Source organism: Pristis pectinata, chromosome 10 (genome assembly GCF_009764475.1).
Source record: "Pristis pectinata isolate sPriPec2 chromosome 10, sPriPec2.1.pri, whole genome shotgun sequence".
NCBI lineage: Eukaryota > Metazoa > Chordata > Chondrichthyes > Rhinopristiformes > Pristidae > Pristis > Pristis pectinata.
Window position 1 is genome coordinate 97,271,197 of NC_067414.1, and position 27,681 is coordinate 97,298,877.

Sequence of the window (27,681 nt, forward strand, 5' to 3'; positions counted from 1 at the left end):
TGCAACCAACTCCTTATCAGTTTAAGGGTTGCTGTTTAATTACTTAGGTGGACTCTGACAAGGAATGACACGAGCTGGATTGCAAGAATTCACAACAGTACCTTCAATTTCCCAATAATGGAAGGCCAATGTCTCCACTGGAGGAAAGCTCGTCCCTTGCCTCTTTATAAATATTCTATCAAGGCTAAAACTTGAGATACAAAGCTCAATCTCACTCCCTCAACTGTTTCAAAGAGCAAACTGCTTTTCACTTCCTCAAACTCTTACACAATGTGCCGAAATTAAGATTCAGTCCAATAACTTACAATGTGGAGAAGGCAGACAGAATAAAACTCTTTCCTCCCTCCCCATTCCCACCAGACACCATTTCCCCCCGCCCCCCCCCACCCCCGGCTGAGTCCTGATGTCTTCAAAATTAACACAAATCAGTACAGATTAGCAACTCAATAAAGCACTAATTTCCACCATCCCTGTTCAAAACCAGACATGGAAGGGATCACATCTTTCAACTGCAATGGCTGATTATAATATACCCATCATCAAGCTGGTCTAACAAGAACCCAATTAGCTGGAGATAATCCAGGTAACTGAACATCACTTTAATCTATAGCACAGATGTGGTGAGATACATACAAGCAAACATATAATAATTGCAAAAAAAACTTGAATTTTTCTATGACCTCAAATGTAAAGGAGGAAATCCAACAATTCATTTGTATACTCAAATAGCGATCTGTTAACAGTCAGGATTTGGTGGTGGTGGGGGGGGGGGGGGGGGGGGGAGGTGTGGTTAGCTCTCTGCCCTTTTGAGACAGCATCATAGGATCATTTACACCAGTCTGAGAGTGTAGACTGAGCCTCAGTTTAAGATCTCATTTGACAGATGGTCCCTCTGACATTGATTAACATACTACAAGCATCAGGCTGCATTATTATGCCTAGGTCTCTGGACTGGCACTTGAGTTATCGACCTGCTACATCCAAGAATGTTACCAACTGAGGCAAACCTAACTAGACATTACTAATGTAGTATTTAGACAAACTTAGAGGCATGAGGTAATGTCTTTGGTAAATATAAAGGAGACAGGAAGAAACATGAATGGTTGGACATATCAATAAAGAGAAACAGAGGGATTGTGGAGTGGTAGTGGACCCAATGGCTGAAGTTCTTCAAAACTCACCGAGTTCCAGGAGGGTACCAATGGATTAAAAAACAGTAAATGCGATTCCCAAGTTCAAGGAGACAAAAAGCAGGAAACTAGAGGCAGTTAACTTAATGTGTTGTTGGCAAGATGCTATAGTCAATAATCAAAGATAATCATTTAGCTTGATTATATTAAATATTTCTAAGTCCCCATGGTTTTATGAAAAGTAAATAATGATTGACAAAATTGCTCGATTTCTTCGTGAAGTTGAAAGAGGGGAACCTGTAGATGTAGACTATTCAGATTTCCACAGGTTATTTGACAAGGTGCCCACATAAAAGCCTGGTGCACAAGAGAACTAACATGGATTGAAGACCAATTATCACAGAAGACTGAAAATCAGAGTAAATGGATCTTACGCAGGCTGGAAGGATGTAACCAGAGATGTTCCCCAGAGATCAGTTCTTGGCCCTCAATTACCTACTACTTATATCAATGACCTGGAGGAGGGGGTAGAGCATATGGTATCCAAGTTTGCCAATAACACGCAAATAGTGGAAAGGCATGCTGAAATGAGCACAATGCGACTCTGCAACAGGATGTAGACCGGTTGTGAGTGAGTGAAAACTTGGCAAATGGAGTTTAATGTAGGAAACGGGAGGTCATGTACTTCAGTAAGTGGAATCAAAAGGCAAACTATTATCTAAATGGAGAGAGATTGCAAACGATGACCTAGTTGCTCTTGAGCAGGAATCAGAGAGAGTCAACAGGCAGGAGCAGCAAACGGTTATGTAGGCACACAGCAAACTGCCCTCATTGCAAGGAAGCTGGATTTCAGAAATAGGGAAGTATTGTTACAAATGTACAGAGTGCTGGTGAGACCACACCAGGAGCATTGTGTACAGTTTCAGTCATGTTACCAAAGAAAGGATGTAGTAGCATTGGTGGCTGTCCCATCAAGATTCCCGGGATGAGAGGCTACAGAAGTTGGATCTGTGGAGTTTAGAAGAATGAGAATCTAGTTACAAGATCCTAAGGTGGTATGGCAGGATAGATGCTGAGGTGTTTCCACTAGTGGGAGTGACTCAAGTTTGGGGGGGAGGGAACATAATTACGAGGGGAGAGTCATTTAAGACTGAGGTGTGAAGGAATTTCTTTTCGCAGGTAGATCACTGGAGATTGGTATTGGTACATTATTGTCACTTGTACAGAGGTACAGTGAAAAACTTGTCTTGCATACCGATTGTACAGGTCAATTCATTACACAGTGCAGTTACATTGAGTTAGTACAGAGTGCATTGATATAGTACAGGTAAAAACAATAACAGTACAAAGTGTCACAGCTACAGAGAAAGTGCAGTGCAATAAGGTGCAAGGTCACAACAAGGTAGATCGTGAGGTCACAGTCCATCTCATCGTATAAGGGAACCGTTCAATGGTCTTATCACAGTGGGGTAGAAGCTGTCCTTAAGTCTGGTGGTACGTGCCCTCAGGCTCCTGTATCTTCTACCCGATGGAAGAGGATGTTTAAAGAGGTAGATACATTTTTGAAAGATCAGGGAATTGAGGGCTATGTAGGACTGGTACAGAAGAGGAGTTGAGGCCTGGAGCAGATCAGCAATCATATTGGATGACAGGGCAGGCCTGGAAGGCCGAGTAGCCGAAATTTTAATGTGTTCTTGTGGTTCTGATTGACCTTTCATCAAAAGTTGCAATTTTAAATATTTAATCCAGTAATCTCTCACCACAGATGCTGCTTGACCTGTTATTCAGATTTTCAGCATCTGCCATTTTGTTTTCACTTTTCATCCTTGGATTACACATATATGGATTGCTGAAGGCAGCAGGACAAGTAGGTACGGTGGTTCAAAGGCAAATGAGACATAATGCCCAAGGCACAAAACGTAGGAGCAAGTAGTCATGCTAGAATAGCATAAAGTTCGTTCAGCCACAGAGGACTGCACACCCCATGCATTAAAAGGAAGGATAAGGCAGCACTAGAGGGGGTGTAAAGGTGATCATTACAAGGACGTTGCCAGATCTGGAGAATTTTGATTTAGAGAGACTGATTAGGCTGGGGTTGCTTTCCTTGGAACACAAGCAGCCGGGTTGATTCAATTACGGTGTACAAAATTATGGGGGACTTGGCAAGGTGAACAGAAAGTGCCTCTCTTTCTTCAGAAAGTGGTCATTAACTAGTGAACATAGATTTGTAGATTCATAGAATTGTACAGCATAGAAACAGGCCCACCATATCTATGCTGACCATCATGCCTATCTATACTAATCCCACTTGCCTGCATTAATTTTATATCCCTCTATACTCTGCTCATTCAAGTATCTGTCCAGATGATACTTAAATGTTGCTACTGTTCCTGCCTCCACCAGCAGCTCATTCCAGATACTTTGTGTGAAAAATTTAGCTCTCAGATCCCCTTTAAAACCACCTCCCTCTCACTTTAAATTTATGCCCTCTAGTTTTATACATCCCTACTATGGGAAACAGACTCTAGCTATCTACCCTATCCAGGTCTTTCATAATTTTATATACCTCTATCGTGTCACCTCTCAGCCTCCTTTACTCCAGGGAAAACAGATCCAGCCTATCCAAATGCTCCTTATAACTCAAGCCCTCCAATCCAGGCAGCATCCTTGTGAATCTTTTCTGCACCGTCTAGCTTTATCACATCTTTCCTGTAGTGATGCACACAATTACTCCAAGTGTGGCCCAACCAACATTTTGTGCAACTGTAATATGACGTTCCAACCCTTGTACTCAATGCCACAGACAAAGGCAAATGCATCATATGGCCTCTTCACCCATGTCTGTGTTGCCACTTTCAGGGAATGATGTGCTTGTACTCCTTGGTCTCTCTGTTCAACAACACTCCCCAGGGCCTTGCCTTTCACTGTTTATATCCTGACCTGGCTTAACTTGCCAAGGTGCATCACTTCGCACTTGCCCAAGTTAAATTCCATTTGCCATTCCTCTGCCCATTTTCCCAGTTGATCAATATACTGTTGTAACTGTAGACAGCCTTCTTCACTGGCCACTATACCACCAATTTTGGCCTCATCTCAAACTTACTAATCCTGTCAACAATATTCTATCCAAATCACTAATATGTAATCAATAATTAATGACTAATTTACACATTAATGTAATGAGTGAAACAACAGGGAGCTTGGAGGAAAAAATATCTCACCTGAAGAGGTGAGGCAGATTACATTTCAAAAATACCCAGATGGTTATTTGAGGGGCCATAACCTACAAGGCTCTGGGCTAACAAATAAAAAGTGGGAATAGCAAAAAATGGCAATAGGCCAAAATTTTTACGATTCCAAGTATTAATTATTTATATTAACAAGTCAATTTAGCATAAACAACACTGAATGCCCTTCAGTGCATGATTATAGAGTTTGCAGAGCTACAACTACCAACAGTTCTAGACTAATCAATATAGTTGAATAATTCTACCTGCGTTCAGTGGTGGACTTAATGGGGAATAACTGTTTCAGCTGCTCTATTAAAATTATTTCTAAAACAATTCTCTCAGTTCTCTTCCTCCCTTCTCAAAAACATTGATGGCCAGTGATACAATACTTCATACAATTGCTCACTGCTTTGCATAATCCTGATATTTAAACCTGCCAGTACATTTTAAAGTCAAATGATGATCCACTGTGCAAGCAGACACTGACGTAGTTCCAGTATAGATCTTAAGTTTTGAGGGAGCACCTCTTGCCAGCACAATCCCATGCTTACTTAGTTGCTGAATCCAGCTGCACTGATGCTGCTGCCTAAGATTGTTCTGTAGAGACAAAGGCATCCTGGTCAATAACTGAATAAAGCACAACTCAGTAAGTCGAGTAACCTTGGCAAACTGCCTGGAGGATTAAATTTTGATTTAAGTACCTTGTTTCTCAACTTTCACTTGAAAGAACAAGACTCGATGTGACATTTATAAAAGAAAGCAGCTGAAAGTGATCATTAACCTACAATCAGTACAGCGAGACAAAATGAGAGTAGGACCATGGGTGTTGTACACGTGAACTTCAGTAAAGCTTTCAACAAGATCCCTCATGGTAGGCTGATCCAAAACATTAAGGCACATGGGATCCATGGTGACTTGGTAGATGAAGTTTAAAACTGGCTTGGCCACAGCAGACAGAGGGCAGTGATGGAGGGGTGTTTTTCTGACTGGAGGTCCGTGACGAGTGGGGTTCCGCAGGGATCAGTGCTGGGACCTCTGTTGACTGTAATATATACAAATGATTTGGAGGAAAATGAGGTGCACAGATAGGTAAGTTTGCAGAAGACACAAAAATTGTTAGAGTTGTAGACAGTGAGGAAGGTTGTCAGAGGCTACAGCAGGATATAAAACAGTTGGAAATGGGCAGAGAAATGGCTGGAGTAAAAATAAAAGGGGGAAATATCATTTTAAATAAAAGTGGGCTCAGCTAAGTATCTCCTCCTGATCCAAGTATCTCTCACCCCAAGTATTACATTTCAAGACTATCCCCAGCCCAGCTCCATGCACACAATGTCCCAGATCATCTAGTATGTAAAATACAATCATAAAATGGATCAACACATCCACATGCATGGTTTTGTCATCTTGAAATACATGTGCATATTTATGCAGATTACATATCTGCACCACTTTATCCAGGTTACGAACCTGCACTGTCCAAATTACACATCATTCTGGCACCATAAATATAGCTGATGTTTTGGTACCCGAATTCACTTAAGCTGCTGCTCTACAATTGTTCAAGAGGGCACCCACTCTCTACCCCCGCTACCCTTAGTAATGGAGTACCTGCAGCTGTCTACATCCCAACAAACACACAATTCAAAATGGAGAAACTAAGTAAACATTAAAATTATCGTGCAGATATAATTGACTATATGACCAAAAACATGCACATATCACTTAACACTACAAAACACCTTGGGAACACCACAGGTGTGTCATCATACAAAATCAGGCAACAAACCAAAGGCAACAACATTAGGACAAGTGATCAGCCATTTGGTCAATGTAGATCTTAGGAGGATCTAACAAAACAGTGAGATTTTGGAGTGGTCAGGGGAAAGAGGATTGGAAGCTCAAGGCTCTTATAACCTCAAGGTACCGTTGCTGAGGCTAGAGTGAAGTATGTCGCCGATGCGCAAGAGACTCAGGTTGGTTGAATGCAGAGATCTCAAGGCACTGCAAGTGGTTACAAAGAAAAAGAAAAAGGCGAGTCTGTGTTGGGATTAGAACACAAGGGTGAGAACTTTTGAAGGACTGCTGGAGGCAATGCTTTGTATTTACGTACTCATCAATATTCCAAGGTACTGTATGTGAAAAGGAGTGTCAAATGAGGTATTGAGTTAATAGAAGTGTTAAGAATACAGGTCCTCCCCAAGTTACAGCAGGATTCAGTTCCCGAGAATGGCTCTGAACCCGAAAAGTTTGCAAGTCAGAAACACGGCTGCCCAGCAATATATTTAAATAAAAATGTAGGGCAGCCAAGGGCAACGTGTATTTAAAGCAGGGCGTTTAACTCAACCTTTCAGATATTGCCACCAACCAAGTTCCCACACGGCAGTAGATGCCCGCAGCCGAGGCAGCCGTCGGCAAATCTATCCCACCAGTCTCTCAAATGCTCGTTCGTACGTATGGGCTGTACATAAGTCGGGTGTTCGTAACCCAGGGAGGGCCTATATTACATATCTGCACACCAGCTACATTAACATATTTGGAGTCAAGCACTATTGAAATTACTAATACTTCACATGCCTAGGGCTACATCAACTTTGCATCAACAGTCACTGAGACCAATTATGTTATTTTAAAACAAAGCTAATGGGTACTTGAGGTTTAGGAACTTACAGGATTAAGGAACTAAAAGCTGAGATATGGAATTTAGCATGACTTTTTTCAAACAGGCAGTAGAATTGTCAGGGCTCAGCAGTTTCCTGTGTAGTAGGTTTCTAGGATTGAAGACATTGGTGAGGCTGCACTTGGAATAGTGTGTGCAGTGTAAGTCACCCTGCCACTAAGCTGGAAAGAGTTCAGAGGAGATTTACAAGGACGTTGCTGGGACTCAAGGGACTGAGTTATGGAGAGAGGTTTGGCAAGTTAGGATTTTATTCATAGGAGAATGAGGGGTGATATTATAAAGGTGTATAAAATTGAGGGGTGAGTGCACAGTCTTTTTACCAGGGTTGGGGAATCAAGAAATAGAGGACATAGGTTTAGGTCACGTGAGAGAGGAGAGGGATTTAATAGGAACCTGAGGGGCAACTTTTCCCACACAGGGGGTGGTCCGTATGTGGAATGAGCAGCCAGAGGAAGCAGTTGAGGCAGGTACATTAACAACATTTAAAAGAAACTTAAACAGATACATGGATAGGAAAGGTTTAGAGGGATATGGACCAAACACAAGCAAATGGGACTAGCTTAGATGGCATCATGGTCAGCATGGACCAGTTGAGCCAAAGGGCCTGTTTCTGTGCCATACAACTCTATGACTCCAATATAACATTCACACAAGGATGCTCTATCAACAATGTTTAAACATATTCACGTATTTAACAAGACACACACACCTGCATTGTCAACAGCAAAACACTGGGTATATTCATACAGATGTGACTCAATTAATACTATATTTATGAAGTTACCAATAACACTAAAAGATTGTTAGCAGTGCAAGGTTACTAATGAGAGAGACATACAAAGCTATATTAATATTAACATATGGTATTAAGTTATAGGTACATTAACATATAATTAGCCCAATTAACTGTGAAAGGTTACCAATGAGACATAGACAAACATGATTAAACAGACTGAATTTATAATCTCAAAATAAGAGTGAGAGGTAATCTCACTGATGCACGCAATTCTTTTTTAAATAAGGGGCTTGACAGGGCAGATGGCAGGATGTTTCCTCCACTGACTGGGAGGCCCAGAACCAGGGATCACAATCTCAAATCAAGGTCTAGGCTACTCTGGACAGAAATGAGAGTGAATTCTTGAATTTCTCCAGCAAAGATGGCTATGCAGGCTCAGTCAAGAATTAGGTTATTGAGGAAATCATGAGATACGGGACAATTGCAGGTAAAAGATCAACCTTACCCTGACTGTGGGGTGAAGTAGATACAGAAGGCCAAATTAGTTATTCCTGTTTCTATTACTCAATGAACAATGCATTCATAGGACACTTATGCAATGCACATAGCTGCATCAACAACACATTTCTAAAGCTGAGACACTATGCTAACAGAACATTTGTATGATTACTATGGTAACAAAATACACAGCTAGATTAACAGTATAACCATTACCAATGAAACATACAGCTATATTCAATATCCATTTATAAAGTCACCATAGGTACATTCTCACATACACACCACAATACCAATGGAGAAGTTATAAAATTACTATTAAAGTGCAATAACCCATACACAGAGCTGTACTAACACTACATTTATAAAGTTACCATAGGTCACATCACTCACGTGGATATGACAAAAGTACATTGATAAAGTTACCATCTGTACATTAATCCAGTTACCTTAACAATACATTTTAAAAGTTACCATGGGTACATGCACACTAACGATACATGTACAGTAACCACGGCTACATTCACACCCACAGTGTTAATTACTTTTTTAATATTTCAAAATAAATTTAATTCATAAAAATAAATACAAATATAAAACAATGCATGGCTCTCCACATTAATTGTGTCATTCAGTCTCTGCATTCGGTTCCACACACTGGCAGTGTGATCACCTTCTGTATACAGAGCACCATTGCCACCCTTGTGACCTTCTTTGGTCAATACAAAGCTTTGACACAGGGCTTAATCCCTCAGCGCCCAGTGCCAGAAGGACCCCAGACTGCAGTCCATCCCACAGAGCCTTTGCATTGGCTGCACCCAGCTTCAGTGCGTCACTCAGCATGTACTCCTCCAGCCTGGAATGTGTCAGCTGGCAGCATTCCCTTATGGACATCTTGCTGTGCTGGAAGACCAACAAGTTTCAGGCAGATCAAAGTGCATCTTTCACCAAGTTGATGATCTTCCAGCAGCAGTCAATGTTGGACTCAACATGATCCATGGGAACAGCCCGTTGATCAGAGTCCCCTGTTACACTGCTGCTCAGAATGAACTGAGACAAGGACCCTTGCATCCTTTTCCAGACTCCCTTTGCAAATGCACAGTCCGCAGAGAGATGGGCTACCGTCTCATCCTCATCGCAGCTGTCCCGAGGACAGCAGGCGTTGGAACCGAGACTTCAACCGTTCAGGAAGGATCTGAGGGTGCGGGCCCATCTCACTGCCAGCCAAAGCAAAAGTTTTGGTGCTTGTTGGTGAGTTCTGGCGATGAGGCATTTTGCCAACTGGTTTTGACAGTCTGCTCAGAAAACCATCCCACAGGATCCATTGGGTCCTCCTGCTGCAGAGCATACAGGACATTCCGTGCTGACCACTGCCTGATGGACTTGTTGTCAACGTGTTTCTCCAAAAGACTAGGGCTACATGCACAGGCACACATAGCACACTTACAGAAACTACAGCTACATTCACAGGCGCACAGTACATTTACAGTAACCCCAGGTACACTTACACACACACAGTACACTTATAGTGACCTCAGATATATTTGCGCGCTCACACAGAGTACATAGAAGAGTACAGCACAGGGATAGGCCCTTCAGCCCACAATATCTGTGCTAAACATGGTACCAAATTAAACTAAACTACCTGCCCGCACATGATCCACATCCCTCCATGTTCATGTGCCTGTCTGAATGCCACTTAAATGTCACTATCACGTCTGCTCCCACCACCAGCAGCGAATTCTAGGCACCCACCACTGTGTAACACTTGCCACACACATCTCCTTTAAACTGTCCCCCTCTCGCTTTAAATGTATGTCCTCCAGTATGTTACATTTCTACCCTGAAAAAAAGACTGACATTCTACTCCATCTGTGCATCTCATGACTTTATAAACCTCTGTCAGGTCTCCCCTCAGCCGACTCTCCAGAGAAAACAACCCTAGTTTGCCCAACCTCTCCTTATGGCTAATACCCTCTAATCCAGGCAACATCCTGGTGAACCTCTTGCACCCTCTCCAAAGCCTCCACATTCTTCCTGTAAAGGGGCGACCAGAACTGCATACAATACTTCAAATGTGGCCTAACCAACGTTTTAAACAACTGCAACATGACTTCATGACTCTTGTACTCAATGCCCTCACTGATGAAGACTGATACGCCTTCTTTACCACCCTGTGTTACTCCCTTCAGGGAGCTGTGGACTTGGACCCCAAGATCCCTAAGTTTATCAATGCTGCCATTTACTGTATACATTTGACCTCCCAAAGTGCAACATCTCACACGTGCTTGGATTAAACTCTGCCATTTCTCCTCCTGCAGTATATCTCTGCAAATGCTCTACATCCTGTTGTTAAAGAAGTGTTCTTCACTAACCACAGTTCCACCAACTTGTGTGTCATCTGCAAACTTACTAACCACCTCATCTACATTTTTGTTCAAGTCGCTTATATATCTAATCACAAAAAAGAGAGATCCCGGCACTGACCTCCGCAGAACACCACTTGTCACAGACCTCCAGTCGGAATAACACCCCTCCACCATTACCCTCTGTCTTCTATGGCCAAGCTAATTTTGAATCCAATCTACCAAGTCACCATGGTTCCCATACATCTCAATCATTTACCTTTACACTGACCTCGGGTGCGCGCGCACGGGCGGCACGTCCGCACTGACCTCGGGTGTGCGCGCACGGGCGGCACATTCGCACTGACCCTGGGTACACACACACACAGTACATTCACTCTGACCTGTGGTACACACACACAGCATGTACACACTGACCTCGGGTACACAGGCACAGGCGGTACATTCACACTGACCCCGGGTACACACACACACAGTACCTTCACTCTGACCTGTGGTACACACACACAGTATGTACACACTGACCTCGGGTACACACACACTGTATATTCACACTGACCTCGGGTACACACGCACAGGTGGTACATTCACACTGACCTTGGGTACACACACTGACCTCGGGTACACACAGACGGTACATTCAACTGACCTCGGGTACACACTGAGGCGGTGCACACACACTGACGGTACACACACAGACGGTACATTCACACTGACCTTGGGTACACACACAGATGGTGCTCACACACAGACCTCGGGTACACACACACACACACAGACCCCGGGCACACACACACACACACACACACACACTGACCCCGGGCACACACACACACACTGACCCCGGGCACACACACACACACACTGACCCCGGGCACACACACACACACACTGACCCCGGGCACACACACACACACACTGACCCCGGGCACACACACACACACTGACCCCGGGCACACACACACACACACACACACTGACCCCGGGCACACACACACACACACTGACCCCGGGCACACACACACACACACTGACCCCGGGCACACACACACACACACTGACCCCGGGCACACACACACACACACGGCTGTGCTAACCGAACATTTACGGAGCCACCACGGCCTGAGCCGTGCTGCCCGCTGCCCCTCTGCACCTGTCAGCCCGGGCCGGCCTGCGGCGGGAGGTGACAGGCGGACCCGCTGCCCGGCCCCCCGCCTCACCTGGCCGATGCGGCCCACCAGGGCCGAGTAGACGAGCGCTCCGGGCCCGGGTGAGTGCGCGGCCGGCAGCGCCGGCTCCTTCCCCGCGCTCATGGCGGCCGGGACGGAAGTCTGACAGCGGAAGTCGCCCGGTTAACGGAGCAGCGGCAGCGAGGAAAGCCCGGGACCGGGCCGCCGCTTCGGCCTCATAGCGAGGGAACAACCGGCGGGCGGCCGCCCCCCTTAAACACGGCAACCGAAAGTGAGCGGCGCCGGGAGCCACAGCGCCACCTCCTCCGGCGCTGTTCCGGATGACTCCACTCCCCCAACAGCGCCACCTCCTCCGGCGCTGTTCCGGATGACTCCACTCCCCCAACAGCGCCACCTCCTCCGGCGCTGTTCCGGATGACTCCACTCCCCCAACAGCGCCACCTCCTCCGGCGCTGTTCCGGATGACTCCACTCCCCCAACAGCGCCACCTCCTGCAGCGCTGTTCCGGATGACTCCACTCCCCCAACAGCGCCACCAACCGCCAGCCCAGATCCGGGATGGCTCCATTCTGTTGACAGAGGCATCTTCTGTCCAGAACATCAGCTACTCCCGAGAAAAAAAGGTGCATATTTCAGTTTCTCCTGAGCCCGTGCAGACAATGCGGAACTTTGAAGCCGAGTCACGATCGTAGTGGCTCCACAGCCGCTGCCTGACCCGCCGGGTTCCTCCTGCACTTCCTGCGGTGCTCCAGATTGCAGCATCCACTGTCTCTCCCGTCTCCGAAATTGTAATCCTTGCTCTTAAGCAGCCCCTTGGGGTCGAGGATGACTTGTTTCCATTCCAAAATCCTTGGCTAATGATCCACCAGACTTCAACAGGTGGGGCAGCAAGCGCTTGAAGGGTCAGGCGATGAGTAAAGGGGTTCACCCCTCTGCCCTTACCTCTGGGCTTCTACATATTCCCAAGAAAGGATCTCTAGGTTCTCAAAGTGCTGCTCCTCCAGTTCATTAAGTCAGAGGTTACAAATGCCAGAAAGTTAGTGAGGATGCTACTCTTATACAGTGTGGCTTTCAGAACGTCCCTGAAGCATTTCCCCATTCCTCCTGCAAATCTCTTGCCATGACAGAGATCAGAGCCTGTTTTCAGCAGTCAACCTGGTCTGACTATCGGAGCCAACACTGTATAATTCGGGACTCAGTGTTGGCCTGAGGAGGATGCCAACGTTGGTTTGCTTGTCTGCCAGTGGGTTTGGAGGACTTTTGCAGAGATCGTGTTGGTCGTACCTCTCTGATGCTTTGAGGTGACCGTGGTGGCGAGTTCCATGTTGCAGAAGCAGAACAGGGATCACATTGTGCCCGGTTTGAGGTCCTCATTTGCAAGCACCCTTTTCCTCACACAGATGAAGGCAATCGTGGGCAGCACAGTTCTACAGCGAGTCGTGATCCAGCAACGCAGGTTCAAATCCTGACCTCAGCTGCTGCCTATGGGGAGTTTGCACGTTCTCCCTGTGATAATGTGGGCTTCCCCAGGTGCTCCAGTTTCCTCCCACATCCCAAAGACATGCACATAGGTTAATTAGCCACTGCAAATCACCCTTTGGTATAGAAAAGTGGTTAAAGAATCAAAGGGAGGTTGATGAGAGGGAAAAAGCTCCAAGGTTTCAGGAAAATAAAAAAGGGGCTGATAAAATGGGAAATAAAATGGGGCTGACGGGATGGCTGTGCTGGGAGCTAGCCCAGACCCAATGGGCTGAATGGCTTCCTTCTGTGTTATAAGTTTGTTGGATTAGTAAAGCTGAGCACCTCACATTCTGGCTTCATCCCCATCCCCAATTTTTAAAGTACTCCACCAATGGCAGCGGTGGTTTCAGTGGCCCAGGTGACAAGCTTTGGAATTCCTTCCCCAAACCACCACTCCTCGCAGAAAGATGACACTCCTTAAAACCTTTTTAGCCAAGATTTTAATCACCATCCCAGTTATCTCATAGAAACATAGAAAAAAACTACAGCACAATTCAGGCCCTTCGGCCCACAAAGCTGTGCCGAACATGTCCCTACCCTAGAAATTACTAGGCTTACCCATAGCCCTCTATTTTTCTCAGCTCCATGTACCTATCCAACAGTCTTTTAAAAGACCCTATCGTATCCGCCTCCACCACCGTTGCCGGCAGCCCATTCCACGCACTCACCACTCTCTGAGTAAAAAACTTACCCCTGACATCTCCTCTATACCTACTCCCCAGCACCTTAAACCTATGTCCTCTTGTGGCCACCATTTCAGCCATGGGGAAAAGCCTCTGACTATCTACCCGATCAATACCTCTCATCATCTTATTTCCTTGTGGCTCAGTGCCAAGTTGTTTGATAACGCCATGGGATGATACGATAGGTTAGGCACTACATGTATGCAAGTTAGTCATTGTCATACAGCAGGGAAACAGGCCCTTCGGCCCAACTGGTCCATGTCCATCAAGATCCCCACCCATTTGCCTGCGTTTGGCCCTTATAAACCTTCTCTATCCATGTACCTGTCCAGGTACCTTTGAAATGTTGTTAACGTACCTGCCTCAACCACTTCCTCTGGCAGCTCGTTCCATATACGGACCACCCTCTGGGTGAAAAAGTTGCCCCTCAGGTTCCTACTAAATCTCTACCCTCTCACCTTAAACCCATGCCCTCTAGTTCTTGATTCCCCAACCCTGGGAAAAAGACTCTGTGTGTTCTATCCATGCCCCTCATGATTTTATAGAGGTGTATAAGATCATGAGGGGCATGGATAGAAGGTCACCCCTCACTCTTGGATGCTCCAATAAAGACATCTTACCCCCAACCTGCTCAACCTCTCTCCACAACTCAGTCCCTCCAGTCCCGGCAACATCCTCGCAGATCTCCTCTGCACTCTTTCCAGCTTACAGGCATCTTTGCTTTAACAGGGTGACCAGAACCGAACACGATATTCCAAATGCAGCCTCACCAACTTCTTGTACATCTGCAACGTAACATCCCAACTTCTATACTCAATGCCCTGAATGAAGGCCAGTGTGCCAAAAGCCTTCTTCACCACCCTGTCTACCAGCAACGCCACCTTCAGGGAACCATGCACTCCCAGGTCCCTAGTAGTAGTTGTAAATGCAGAAGGTCAGGTGTGGGACTTCAACAAACAGGGACCCAAGAGTAAGAATTACCAATGACTGAGGTAGCAGAGGTATCAGGCACTCACAGAACCATGCACACCAGGGGTAAGCTAAACTGGGAAGTACAAACAGAGATACTTACAAACTCTGAGAGTGAATGGATGATGGGCCTCATCGTGTTGCTGGTAGCCAGGATAACTCCATCCAGTGCTGAGATAATCCACGGCAGCCACCGACTCCTTTCCTGGGAGGGCAGTGACCCTGAGGTTCAACAAGGAACGCAGACTGTGAATGAGTGAGCTCACCGCTAACAGCAAACATTACACTCAGCCTACATTCAGGTAGAACATACAGAACAGTACAGCACAGGAACAGGCCCTTCAGCCCACTGTCTCTGTGCTGGCCACGATGCCATCAAAATGATATATGGTGCAGAGGAGCCACAAGACCAGAAGACGTAGGAGCAGAATTAGGTCATTCAGCCCATCGATTCTGCGCCATTCAATCATGGCTGATTTTTTTTCTCCAACCCCATTCCTCTGCCTTCCTCCTATAACCCTTAACCCCTTTACCAATCAAGAACCTGTCAACCTCTGCCTTAAATATGCCCAGTGACGGCCACCACAGCCCTCCATGGCAACAAATTCCACAATTTCACCACCCTCTGGCCGATGAAATTCCTCATCTCAGTTTTAAAAGGACGTCCCTTTATTCTGAGGCCGTGCCCTCGGGTCCAAGGCTCTCCCACTGATGGAAACATCCTCTCCACGTCCACTCTATCCAGGCCTTTCAGTACCTGGCAGGTTTCAATAAGATCCCCCTCATCCTTCTGAACTCCATCGCGTACAGGCCGAGAGATGTCAAACGCTCCTCATCCCTAACCCCTTCATTCCTGGGATGGTTCTTGTGAACCTTCTCCAGACCCTGTCCAGGGCCAGCACATCCTTCCTCAGCACATCCTTCCTTGTGAACCTTCTCCAGGGCCAGCACATCCTTCCTCAGCATATCCTTCCTTGTGAACCTTCTCCAGACCCTGTCCAGGGCCAGCACATCCTTCCTCGGCACATCCTTCCTTGTGAACCTTCTCCAGACCCTGTCCAGGGCCAGCACATCCTTCCTCGGCACATCCTTCCTTGTGAACCTTCTCCAGACCCTGTCCAGGGCCAGCACATCCTTCCTCGGCACATCCTTCCTTGTGAACCTTCTCCAGACCCTGTCCAGGGCCAGCACATCCTTCCTCAGATACGGGGCCCAAAATAGCTCACAATATTCCAAATGCGGTCTGACCAACGCCTTCTAAAGCCTCAGCAGTACATCCTTGTCCTTATGGCTCCAGTTGAGAACATTCCAGGGGAACGGCAGGCAGTGACGGTTGACGAAGCTCGGTGAATGAAGGGGAGCAGACCTCTGGCACTCAAAATCAGGAGTACAGGAACTCCCTGCAGCTGAGAGGAAGCTGGGCGACAGCTGCCTTCAAACATCCACAGGAAGGATGTGGTAGCAACAGAGTGCAGAAGAGATTCACCAGGATGTTGGCTGGAATGGAGGGCTGCAGTTATAACCGGGAGACCGTACTTAATCTGTCCTCATGGAAGAGACTCCCATCTCAACCATCACCCACACCTTCCTCTCTCTGGTTCCCCACCTTCTTCCCTTTATTCCATGGTCCACCGTCCCCTTCTATCAGATTCCATCTTCTTCAGCCCTCGGCCTCTTCCACCTCTCACATCATTCCCACTCCCCCACCTCACCTGGGCTCACCCATCACCCACCAAGCTCGTGCTCCTCCCCACCTCCCCCCCACCACCCTTTTATTCTGGCTTCTGCCCTCTTCCTTTCCAGTCCTGATGGAAGGGTCTCGACCCGAAATGTCGACTGTTCATTTCCCTCCACGGATGCTGCCTGACCTGCCAAGTTCCTCCAGCTGTGTGTGTGTGTGTGTGTGTGTGTGTGTGTGTGTGTGTGTGTGTGTGTGTGTGTGTGTGTGTGTGTGTGTGTGTGTGTGTGTGTATGTTGCTCCAGATTTCCAGCATCTGCAGTCTCTCTCGTGTCCGCATCTCAACCTTTGTTGCTCCACCCCCGCCCCCCCCCACAAACCCTTACCACAAGTATATTCTTCCTTAGATGTGGGGAAACCATAGTCCACTCACATCACTCCAGATCAGGTCTCACCAGGTTCCAATATCGGTGCAGTAAGATGTCTTTATTCTTGTATCCAACTCCTCGTCTTTATAATCCCCCAGAGTTAGCTTTCAATGATTCGTATCCAAGAGCACCCAAGCCCTGCGGAGCACCCATGAAGGATCTCGACCTGAACCATCGACTGCCATTTCCCCCCACAGATGCTGCCTGACCTGCTGAGTTCCTCCAGCAGTTTTTGTGCATTGCTCCAGACGCCAGCATTTTATGACCCACACTTTATAATCTCTCACCATTTAAAAAAATACTCTGGGGGGGAAAACAAAACCTGCAGATGCTGGAAATCTAAAGTAGAAACAGAAAATGCTGGAAATACCCAGATCAACGGATTCTCTTCCCACAGATAAGGCCTGGTCGGAATATTTACAGCATTTTCTGTTTAGTTTTAATTACTTTCAACTGCATCTACTTTATATTCCATCCGCCATGTCCTTGCCCATTTGGTTAGCCCGTCTACTCCCACCACTCCCAAAGCCTCTCTGCACCCAGTACTGGAGACACGAGACTGCAGATGCTGGGATCTGGGGCAACACACAAGATGATGGGAGGAACTCAGCAGGTCAGGGAGCATCTGTGGAGGGAAATGGACAGTTGACGTTTCGGGTTGAGATTCACCATCTGGACTAAAAGATCCAGGTGAAGGGTCTCAACCCAAAACATCGACTGTCCATTTCCCTCCACAGATGCTGCCTGACCCGCTGAGTTCCTGCTACAAATTCTTTGTTGCATGCAGTGATTCAAACACCTCTCTTCAAAGACCCCAAGATCTGGAGCCGCCTCACAGTCCCTTAAACCCCTATTTCTTCATTGCTCTGGAGAGGAACACGATTTGTGTTGCCTTTCATAATCTCGGGACCTCCCTAGGTGTACTTACAGCTCGTCAAGTTCTTCCTTTGAAGTCATTTTGAGAGTTTTTACACATTTCACTGAGGAGAACTCACAAGAGGGCATGTGCTATAAGGAGAGATCGGACAAACTCAGGTTGTTTTCTCCAGAGCGGTGGAGGCTGAGGGGAGACCTGATAGAAGTTTAAGATTATGAGAGGCATAGATAGACTGCCGATATCTTTACCACAGGGTCGAAATGTCTATTCCCGTCGCTGTCTGTAAGGAGTTTGTACGTTCTCCCCGTGTCTGCGTGGGTTTCCTCCGGGTGCTCCGGTTTCCTCCCACATTCCAAAGACGTACGGGTAGGTTAATTTGGGTTTAAAATGGGTGGCGCGGACTCGTTGGGCCGGAAGGGCCTGTTACCACGCTGTAAATAAAATTTAAAAAAAACTCGAGGGTGCGCTTTTCAGGTGAGGGGGGGAAGTTCAAAGGAGATGTGTGGGGCACCTTTTTTTTTACACAGAGTGGTGGGTGCCTGGAATGAGCTGACAAGAATGATGGTGGAGACAAAGGCATTAAAGAGGCTCTTAGACAGGCACATGACTGTGCAGAGAATGGAGGAATATGGACACTGTGTCGGCAGAAGGGATTAGTTTAGTTAGGCATTTAATTACTAGTTTAATTAGTTCAGCACAACATTGTGGGCTGAAGGGCCTGTTCCTGTGCTGCACTGTTCTGTGTTCTGTAAGGGGGTAAGGTGCTCTACAGGGGAATGTGTGGGGAAACTATTGTAACCAGCAGTTACTCTGCACTCACCTCTCCCTGCCTCCAAGCGAGCCCCATCAGCAACACCCTCGACTGTGACCTCGCCTGCACCATCCGCCTCTCGCCGCTCTTCCTTCAGCGGACCGTCGTCCGCACTGTCCCCGTCAGACTTCCCGACTCTCACCACGGGAGGGCCCATCCGTGACTCCTTCCTGCCCTCGGTGTTCGGGATGGGCTGCTCTCCCCGGACCTCCTCCTCCGCTCTCCCTCTGACCACCGAGGAGCCTGTTCCTCCCACACGCTCCCCGCTGCGCCTCCGTCCAGCCTCAGCAAGTCCCACACCTTCCTCCGGAGAAGATTTTCTCCCAGCCTCTTCCATCCTCCCTGTAATGTTTTGAGGAGGTGCCTCTGTCTCTTCAAATTGTCCACTGGGACGTCGCTGTGTAAAATATGGAGAGGTTGGTCCTGTCACAGTCACCTCCTGCCCTTGACCTACTCCATCTTCTGGAGTGTTGGCAGAGGGAAGCTCTTTCTGCAGATCCTCCTCTGGAGGCAACATCTCCCCTTGTGTCTCTCTGACTTTTTCTCTCTCACTTTCTGCAGAGTCCAACTCTCCCCGTGGCCCTTTGCCTCTGCCTGTCTCCTGCTTTCCCTCTGAACGTGAGGCATCCTCTGTGAAACGTGGAGAAGGTAGTCCTCTCGCCAGCTCCTCCTCCTCCTCTCTGTCCAGTCCCTCCTGTTTGCCTTTGTCCAATGATTCTGTCAGACATTAAAATAAAAATAAGAGCAAAGTTTTGGAGTTTTGAAGAACCAGGGGTGACCTTATTCAAACATACAAGATCCTGAGGGGTTTTGACAGGGTAGATATTGGGATGATAGTGGGAGAGTTTCGTAACGACATAACGACAAGAAAAAGTCATTTAAAACTGAGGTGTGTAGAAATTTCTTCTCTCGAAGGGTAGTGAATCTCTGGAATTCTTTGCCCCCACCTCCCCCCCCCCCACCCAAGGGTGACAGAGACCAGATCATTAGATATATTTATAGGGGAAGACAGATAAATATTTGGAAGATCGAGCAATTGAGGGTGATGGGGAATTGGCACAGAAGAGGAGCTGAGGCCAGCTTAGATCAGCTGTGATCGTATTGAATGGTGAGGCAGGTTTGAGGGGCCGAGTGGCCTCCTCCAGGTCCTGTTTTCTTGTGTTCTCATGTCCAAAGACACAAACCAGCTGTCTTGCTGAGGTACTGTACCATCGGCATTGGCCAAATTCCACCATCTCCCTCAAACAACCATCTGTCCCAGATAGTTTCCAACAAGCTATTATCTAGCTCAATACCTTCCTCACCTACGCATTATTCATGAAGAGAGGAGAGGAGAAACCTGCCAACTTTTATCCTCTCTCCTTCCCAGCCCAGTGACCTTGAGGCTGCCTGGACCTATCCTGTAATCCCCACGGGCCACGTTACCATCTCTGCAAACATTAGTATTGGTTTATTATTGTCACTTGTACCGAGGTACAGTGAAAAACTTGTCTTGCAAACCGATCGTACAGGTCAATTCATTACACAGTGCAGTTACATTGAGTTAGGACAGAGTGCATTGATGTAGTACAGGTAAAAATAATAACAGTAGAGAGTAAAAGTGTCACAGCTACAGAAAAAGTGCAGAGCAATAAGATGCAAAGTTACAACAAGGTAGATTGTGAGGTCAGAGTCCATCTCATTGTGTAAGGGAACTGTTCAATAGTCTTATCACAGTGGGGGAGAAGCTGTCCTTAAGTCTGGTGGTACGTGCCCTCAGGCTCCTGTATCTTCTACCCGATGGAAGAGAAGAGGGAATGTCCCGGGTGGGTGGGGTCTTTAATTATACTGGCTGCTTCACCAAAACATCATAGCAGAAGGTTCCTTCCATGGATGCCCGCACTGCCAGTGACCCCGATGCCCAGCTGAAGAGGCCTCCAGGACCCGTCAACAAACCAAGGCACCCGAGGAGCTAACAGGCCAGAATTACAAAGGCTTGGTCACAGGGGCTAAAGGAGGGAAGAGGTGACCAGCTACATTTGGGGACTGGCAGAAAGCCAAAGTTAAAGAAGGGGAGAGATCGCGGAGGGTTGTAGAAGATGTGTAAAGATTTTAAAATCAATGCATTAGTTAACCAAGGAGCCAGTGGGAGTCAGTGAGTGGGAAGGGGTGATGGGTGAATGGGACAGTGCTTGGAATCTCGGGTAGAGTTTAGAAGATAGTTTAGCTGAGGGGGCACTGGACCCACAGTAAACTGAAGGGTGGATGAGCTGATCCATTGGCCTTCTCTCCTACCCTCACGTCCAACACCATGGATCACTGTGCCCCTTCCATTGATTTTTCAGTTTTAAAATGTTGTTCCAACTACAACATCAACTGGCAGAAACCAGAGAGAGCTCCTGGGCTCTGGCTGAGTTAATGGGAAGCTTTCAATGAGATTTGTCTCCGCCTTGTCATGATGTAATACAGCACGGAAACAGGTCCTTTGACCCAACTCGTCCACGCCAACCAAGATGCCCATCTAAGTCAGTCCCATTTGCCCGCAGGGTTTCCACCCGAAACGTCGACAATCCCTTTCCTCCCACAGATGCTGCTCGACCCGCTGAGTTCCTGCAGAAGTCTGTTTGTTACTCCCATTTTCCCATCCCTCTGAACCTTTCCCATCCATCCTTGTCGAGGGCGCTGACTGCACTGCTCCATTCTCTCAGTACTTGGTCATTTGATAAGATTGAATACAAACGAGTGGAAATTAAAACCGTAGCACAGGAGGACATTTGGCCCATCTTGCCTGTCCCAGTTTTGCAAGAGCTGTACAATTAGTCCCAGCCCCGTGCTTTCCCCCGAACAGCCTGTAAAATTTGCTGATGGGACTCCACACACAATTCTCTCTGGAAGCATGACCACCTGACCTGCTTGCATCACCACAGCATGGACAAGTTGGGCTGAAGGGCCTGTTTCCATGCTGTACGACTCTATGACCCTAGCAGGGATGTGCACAACAGCCAGTTGCACACAATTTTCCTCTTCCAGTTCTCTTAACTACCACCTTTAACTTATGTTCCCTAGTTCCTGACAACCTGCCTCTCTAATCCAAATCCTTCATAACTTCAAACCCCTCCATCAGATCTCCTCTTGACCCCACCCCCCACAAGGGGAACAGGTCCAGCATCAACAGAGGAATTTTGACAGGTTTTAACTTTGCATCCCCCCTCCGAGGGCTGGTTTATACCCCTCCTTCCCTCCAGCTGAATGGCAGAGGGACGCCGTACATTGCTGTTACCTCAAATAAATACTGCTGTAGCCAAAGGAAATTAGGAATAACACCCAAAAAACTGGAGGAACTCAGTGGGTCAGGCAGCATCCGTGGAGGGAAATAGACAGTCGACGTTTCGGGATGAGACCCTTCATCAGGACTGGAAAGGGGGAGATAGCCGGTATAGAGAGGTGGGGGGCAAGGGGCAGAGCAAGAGCTGGCGGGTGATAGGTGGATCCAGGTGAAGGGGGGGTGATAAGCAGGTGAGGAGGGGGGAGAGCGAGTGGGAATGATGTCAGAAGCTGGGAGGCGATAGGTGGAGGTGACAAAGGGCTGAAGAAGATGGAACCCGAACGTTGACCGTCCATTTCCCTCCACAGATGCTGCCTCACCCACTGAGTTCCTCCAGCTTTTTGGGTGTTGCTCCAGACTTCCAGCATCCATAGTCTCTTGTCTCCAGGTTCACAATCAGTGAAGCTTCCAAAGGTACGGGGGCCTGTTGAGAGCCTGCGGCCAGCCAAGAGGCCAGTTCTCTCTTGTACCTCCATTCACCCTGGGTTTTGATCTGCTTGTGGTGACCAGCTCCCTTGGCTTTGATTGACCAGCACAGTGGCACAGCCAGTCGGGCTGCCGCCTCACAGTTCCAGGGTTCAATCCTGACTTCGCGCACTGTCTGTGTGGAGTTTGCATGTTCACCCAAGTGAGATGCCTCCGGGTGCTCCCAGTTTCCTCCCACATCCCAAAGGCGGGTGGGTTGGTGGGTTAATTGGCCATTGTAAATTGCCCCTAGTGTGTGGGTGAGTGGTAGACTCTGGGGGGAGTTGATGGTGGGTGCGTGTGGACGCAGCGGACTCTGCTGAAGGATATATTTCTGCACTGTACAGCTCCACGACACCTTTTATAAGGGACTCTATTACTGACAGGCCTGGGTAGAGTGGAGAGAACGTTTCCATAAGCAGGAGAGTCTAGGATCTGAGGGCACAGCCTCAGAATAAAGGGACATCCCTTTAGATCTGAGATGAGGAGGAATTTCTTCAGCCAGAGGGCAGTGAATCTGTGGAATTTGTAGCCACAGAGGGTGGTGCAGGCTAAGTCATTGGGTGCATTTAAGGCAAAGATTGACAAGTTCTTGATTGGTAAGGGGGGGTGGGGTGGGGTGGTGGGGGGGTTAAGGTTTACAAGGAGAAGGCTGGAGAATGGGGTTGGAAAAAAAATCAGCCATGATTGAATGGCGGAGCACTTGATGGGCCGAATGGCCTAATTCTGCTCCTATACCTTCTGGTCTTCTAACATTTTCCCTGTGACTGGTGTTCAAACTAACTGGCCCATCATTCCCTGCTTTCCCTTTGTCCTTGGGCATCACATTGACCATGGATTTCCTCAGGCACCCACCCAAACACATGCACCTTTGTTGAAGCGCAGTGTGAAATTCTTTATGGAACTTGTGAATGGAACAGGGACATGGCTCAGGAAACAGCCCTTGGCATTACATGATGAAGAGTTGTGGTCTGGTACTGCTCAGTGTTTGACAAACTGGCCTTCAGGTACCTGGACAAGGGGCACCTCACCACTGCCTTAGTGCTCAGTGGAGCACCAGTCTAGGATCGTGTGCTCGTGCCTCTGAGTATGTGAGACTTGAACCCACAACCTTCTGATTCAGAGGCCAGAACAACACCCACTGAGCAAAAGCCCTCTCTTGAACAGATGGACTTCATTTTTTTTGTTCTAATTGTGTTCTTTCTTGTAAAAATTGTGTATAATTTATGCTTAATTTTTGTTTTTCTTGTGAATGTTGTGTATCTGATGCTCTGTGCCTGTGATGCTGCTGCAAGTAAGTTTTTCACTGCACCTGTGCACACAGGTACTTGTTCAAATGACAATAAACTCTTAAGACTTTAGATGTCCTCAAACATTGAGTGGCCTCTTTCAAAAGAACAATTTCCTTAAAACCATTTGTAGCATCTTCTCTGTTTGCAGATCCTCTAAAACACGCGCGCGCATGCGCGCATACACACCCTCCACCATCAAAACAATATTCAACTCTACCATGGAGGAGACGATTCCTTTCCTCTGACAACTGTTCTCCAGGGGCGAGAGCAACACTGTCCTTGATAGCTGAGTATTTCATCCTTAAATGAAACATAAGCTCCTGAAGGTCATTCAAGACCACCATTTCTTCATCATTCTCCAGAGGAATGTCCTCTGTATTCCACTGGCTCATTTCAGCTCTTTTGTCCAACATATTCTCCACCATGTCAAGGATCCTCGACTCCGACTCCTCCAATATGTTGTCAAGAATGTTCTCAATATTCTGCTCGTTGGCTCCAGATAACTTGGCGAGCTTCAGTTCAACTTCCAAATCATGAAGCACGGCTTCAACCTCCAGGACTTGCCGAGGACTTAGATACTTCTGCACGAGCTCAAAGCTCTTTTCACCCAAGGAGCCTTTCAAAATCGTAAGCTTTTCCACAGCCTCCTGGTACTTTAGACCTACAAGCACTTTGCTTGCATCTTCTGCCCCAATATCATTAGTTGGTTGCATGGTATCTTCAGTCTTGTTCCCTTCAACTTTAGGCAAGTCTGAGGTATTTTCACTCCTGGAGTAAGCCCCAGGCCACCTGCCTTCGCCCTCCGCACTCTCTTCAGTTTGAAGATCCTTCCCGAACTCGCCCCTTTCCTTATGCAATACCCCCGAAAGGTTCTTCCGGTCCTGAGTCCAGTCTTCACTCCTGTCCACAGGCCTGGGTGAGGACTGTTCTGATTTCTTCTGATTTTCAATCCAATTTGCTTGTCCTTGAATGTTCTGAGGATGCCCTCCCTCTTTTTCCACTTCATGGTCTTCCTCCACTGCCACATTTGTAACATCTTCTCCATCATCTTGTAGATCTTCTGGCTCCACAATATTCCCTTCCTCTGTAACATTCATATCATGGACATCTAACTCTCGATGATCTAACCCAGCTTCACGAGCTGCGCTGGCATCACGTTCCCTTGCCATTCTGGCATCTGCAGCATTTTCATCCTCTAACAACTCTTCTGGCTGATCATCATCAAGCAACTCATACAAAGCTTCATCGTCCTCACTGTCCTCCTCTCCTTGGTCTTCATCTGAAATACCATTGCTATCCAGTTCTGAGTAACTCCCCGAAGATACACTTACATCTCTCTCGTCACTCTTTCCCACGTCATCTTTGCTCTTCACCACCTTGTGGACTTCTGGGTCTGTGTCACTCGTGCCAGAGCTTGTCTGGTCTTCAGCTTCCACTGCACCTTGTGAAAGGGTGGTGTTGACGTCTTCTGTAGGAAACCCTTCACTTGTCACTACCTTCATTTGGTCTTCTGATTTCAACCCTTCATTGACAGTACCTAGCCCTTCAGTGGATGCATGTTCAGAAGACCCAGACGGCTCGTCCATTCCCGTTTCTAATTCTGACTGGTCAAACTTTGCCGGATCTTGATTCATCTCAGTCACTGATTTAACCTCAGCGTCACCTTGCAGTTCAATATCTGGACTATTTTCATCCCTTTCTGGGACAGTCACAGATTCATCACCAACAACTTCCTTTGTTTGCAACTTGTCCTCTGCATATTGCCCTGAACTTCGACTCTCTACTACGGATGCAATGTGTTGCTGCTGCTCAGTTCCCTCGTCTTCATTAACCAACGTTTCAACATTGGTTGCAGTTTCCGAGCTAGTGTCAAGGGCCTGCACTGTTGCTTCAGGATCTTCTGTCACCATGTCCCTTACAGCAACACGAGTTTCAGCTTCTTCACCAGCTGAAGACCAAAACTCACCTCCAGCCTCCTCTTCTGACATACTCAACAAATAGATCCTATCTTCTTCCTCTGGATCTTCACTATTTCCATCCCGTGTATCTTCAGGCAAGTCTTCAGAACCATAAGGATCTGTAACCTTGGACGTAGTCTCATCCCCACTTACAATTGCGGAAAAAGTCTCTCCAAGGGTTGTCCACAGCCCTCCGCTTTTTTTATCTTCTGAAGTTAGTGCTTCCTCATTTTCAGCAGTTTTCTCAATTACTCCATCCAATGGCTGTCTCTTTTCTGGACTAATAGAAGCCACTGGAGTATCTACAGCTTGAGTTGTAGTTTTAGTGTCAGCTTTACTGGATTTTGAACCTTCACCAACATCCACGTCTTGGACACCGCCTTGTTGAGGAACTGATTTATCATCTGAGTAGGAGAGCAAGGGTATTCTCTCGGGAGGCTCAGCCAAATCATCTTTGTCCAATTCTACATCAAACTCTGGCTCTTCATCCGATGCAGTGACTTTGCTGGTCACTTCATGATCTACCACAATTGCATCTCTTGTTGACCCAAATCCAGTTTCTAATGCCGAAGAGCCCTCAAGTTCAAGAAGTTCTTTCTGTTCACCTTCCTGGGATTCAAGTTCTGCTGCAGCCAGCAGCTCCCCCGCATCCAGGGAATTCCGCCCCTCGCTCCCTGCATCTGTCGGAGTCAAGGTTTCTGGCTCCTGAGAATTAGATTCCAAATGTCTGCTCACTTTAACGTGGCTACTACCATCCTCTTCCATTGAATGGTCTTCCAAAGAGGAAATATTATCACCCACATCAGCAGGTTTCTCTGCAGGTTCTTCATCTTCAACATGAAGAGTTCGTTCATCACTTAGTGGACTAACTACAGTTTCAGCTCCTCTGTCTTCTGTCTGTGGTAGGGAGTCACCAACTTCCTGCTCTGCAGACTGAACTGCTTCTTCCCCTTCACTTGCTTTATTGTCCCCAGATTTAGCTCCAGGCATTTTCAAGGACTTCCCTGACTCATCGTCTGGAACTCGTTGGCCCGTATCATCCTCTCTCGGACTTGCATCCCTTTCTGCAGCACGCTCCTTACTCTGGCCTTCACTGGACCCTGCGATTCTGACCAGATTATCGATATCCACCTCATCAAATTCTTCCGGACCTTCGTCAAAACAAACAAAGTCTGTGTCCTGCGAATGTGAGAAAGGCAAAGGTTGAAGTCAAGAGACTAGTCATTCAAATCCAACGCCCCTCCTTCACCCTGGGACCACCCTGCAGAATACCAGCACAGGTCCCATCACTGCAGCTCCCTGAAACGTCAGCATTGCCCACCCTCAGAGGATTCTCCACAAATACTGGCATCATGCTCCAACCCAGAGACACCACCCCCTCCCCCACCTTACGAACACCACCTCACCAACCCCCACGTGGCCCGGGATGCCTTTGCAAAGGCAAGCAGCTCCCCCCAAAACCAAGGACCCTCTGGAAACATCAGCAAACCACTTCCTCAAGGAACGCCCTTGTAAGTGCCGCCACTTGCAAGGGGTTCCTGCTCGGGTGAGGGAGGTGGAGGGTCTGGGTACTTGGCGGGGTCCGAGAGAGAGAATGCAGAGCCGAGGGAAGGGAAGTGGAAGCAGCTCAAGTGTCAGTCAGTAAACAAGTGGGGCGGGGGGGGCGGAGGTAGTGGGGTGGAATAGAGAAGAACTGGTGTTGTTTTGCCCTAGATTGGGCAGGGGGAGTGGGGAAAAGGGGATCCTTGTCTTCCTCACGTTCGGCATCCTCTCCGAGGGGGAAACATTGCCAAAATAAATGCCTTTACAGTGTGGCTACCAACGCATCAGCTTTGTATCGGTTAAAGGGAAGCGGCATTGTATTTTGCC

General features: G+C 47.5%; 1 protein-coding gene across 5 annotated transcripts in view; it reads right to left on the reverse strand.

Moving 5' to 3' along the window:
* The window catches only part of mia3 (MIA SH3 domain ER export factor 3), an 86,321-nt gene that overhangs the window by 41,405 nt on the left and 17,235 nt on the right, over nt 1-27,681 (reverse strand). For all 5 annotated transcript variants that reach the window (XM_052024109.1, XM_052024111.1, XM_052024108.1 and 2 more), the window contains exons 4-6: nt 24,072-26,991; nt 18,803-19,510; nt 15,103-15,221 (exon numbers count right to left, since the gene is read on the reverse strand). In XM_052024109.1, the coding sequence (XP_051880069.1) occupies nt 15,103-15,221; nt 18,803-19,510; nt 24,072-26,991 (3,747 nt within the window). The remainder of the gene's footprint in view (nt 1-15,102; nt 15,222-18,802; nt 19,511-24,071; nt 26,992-27,681) is intronic.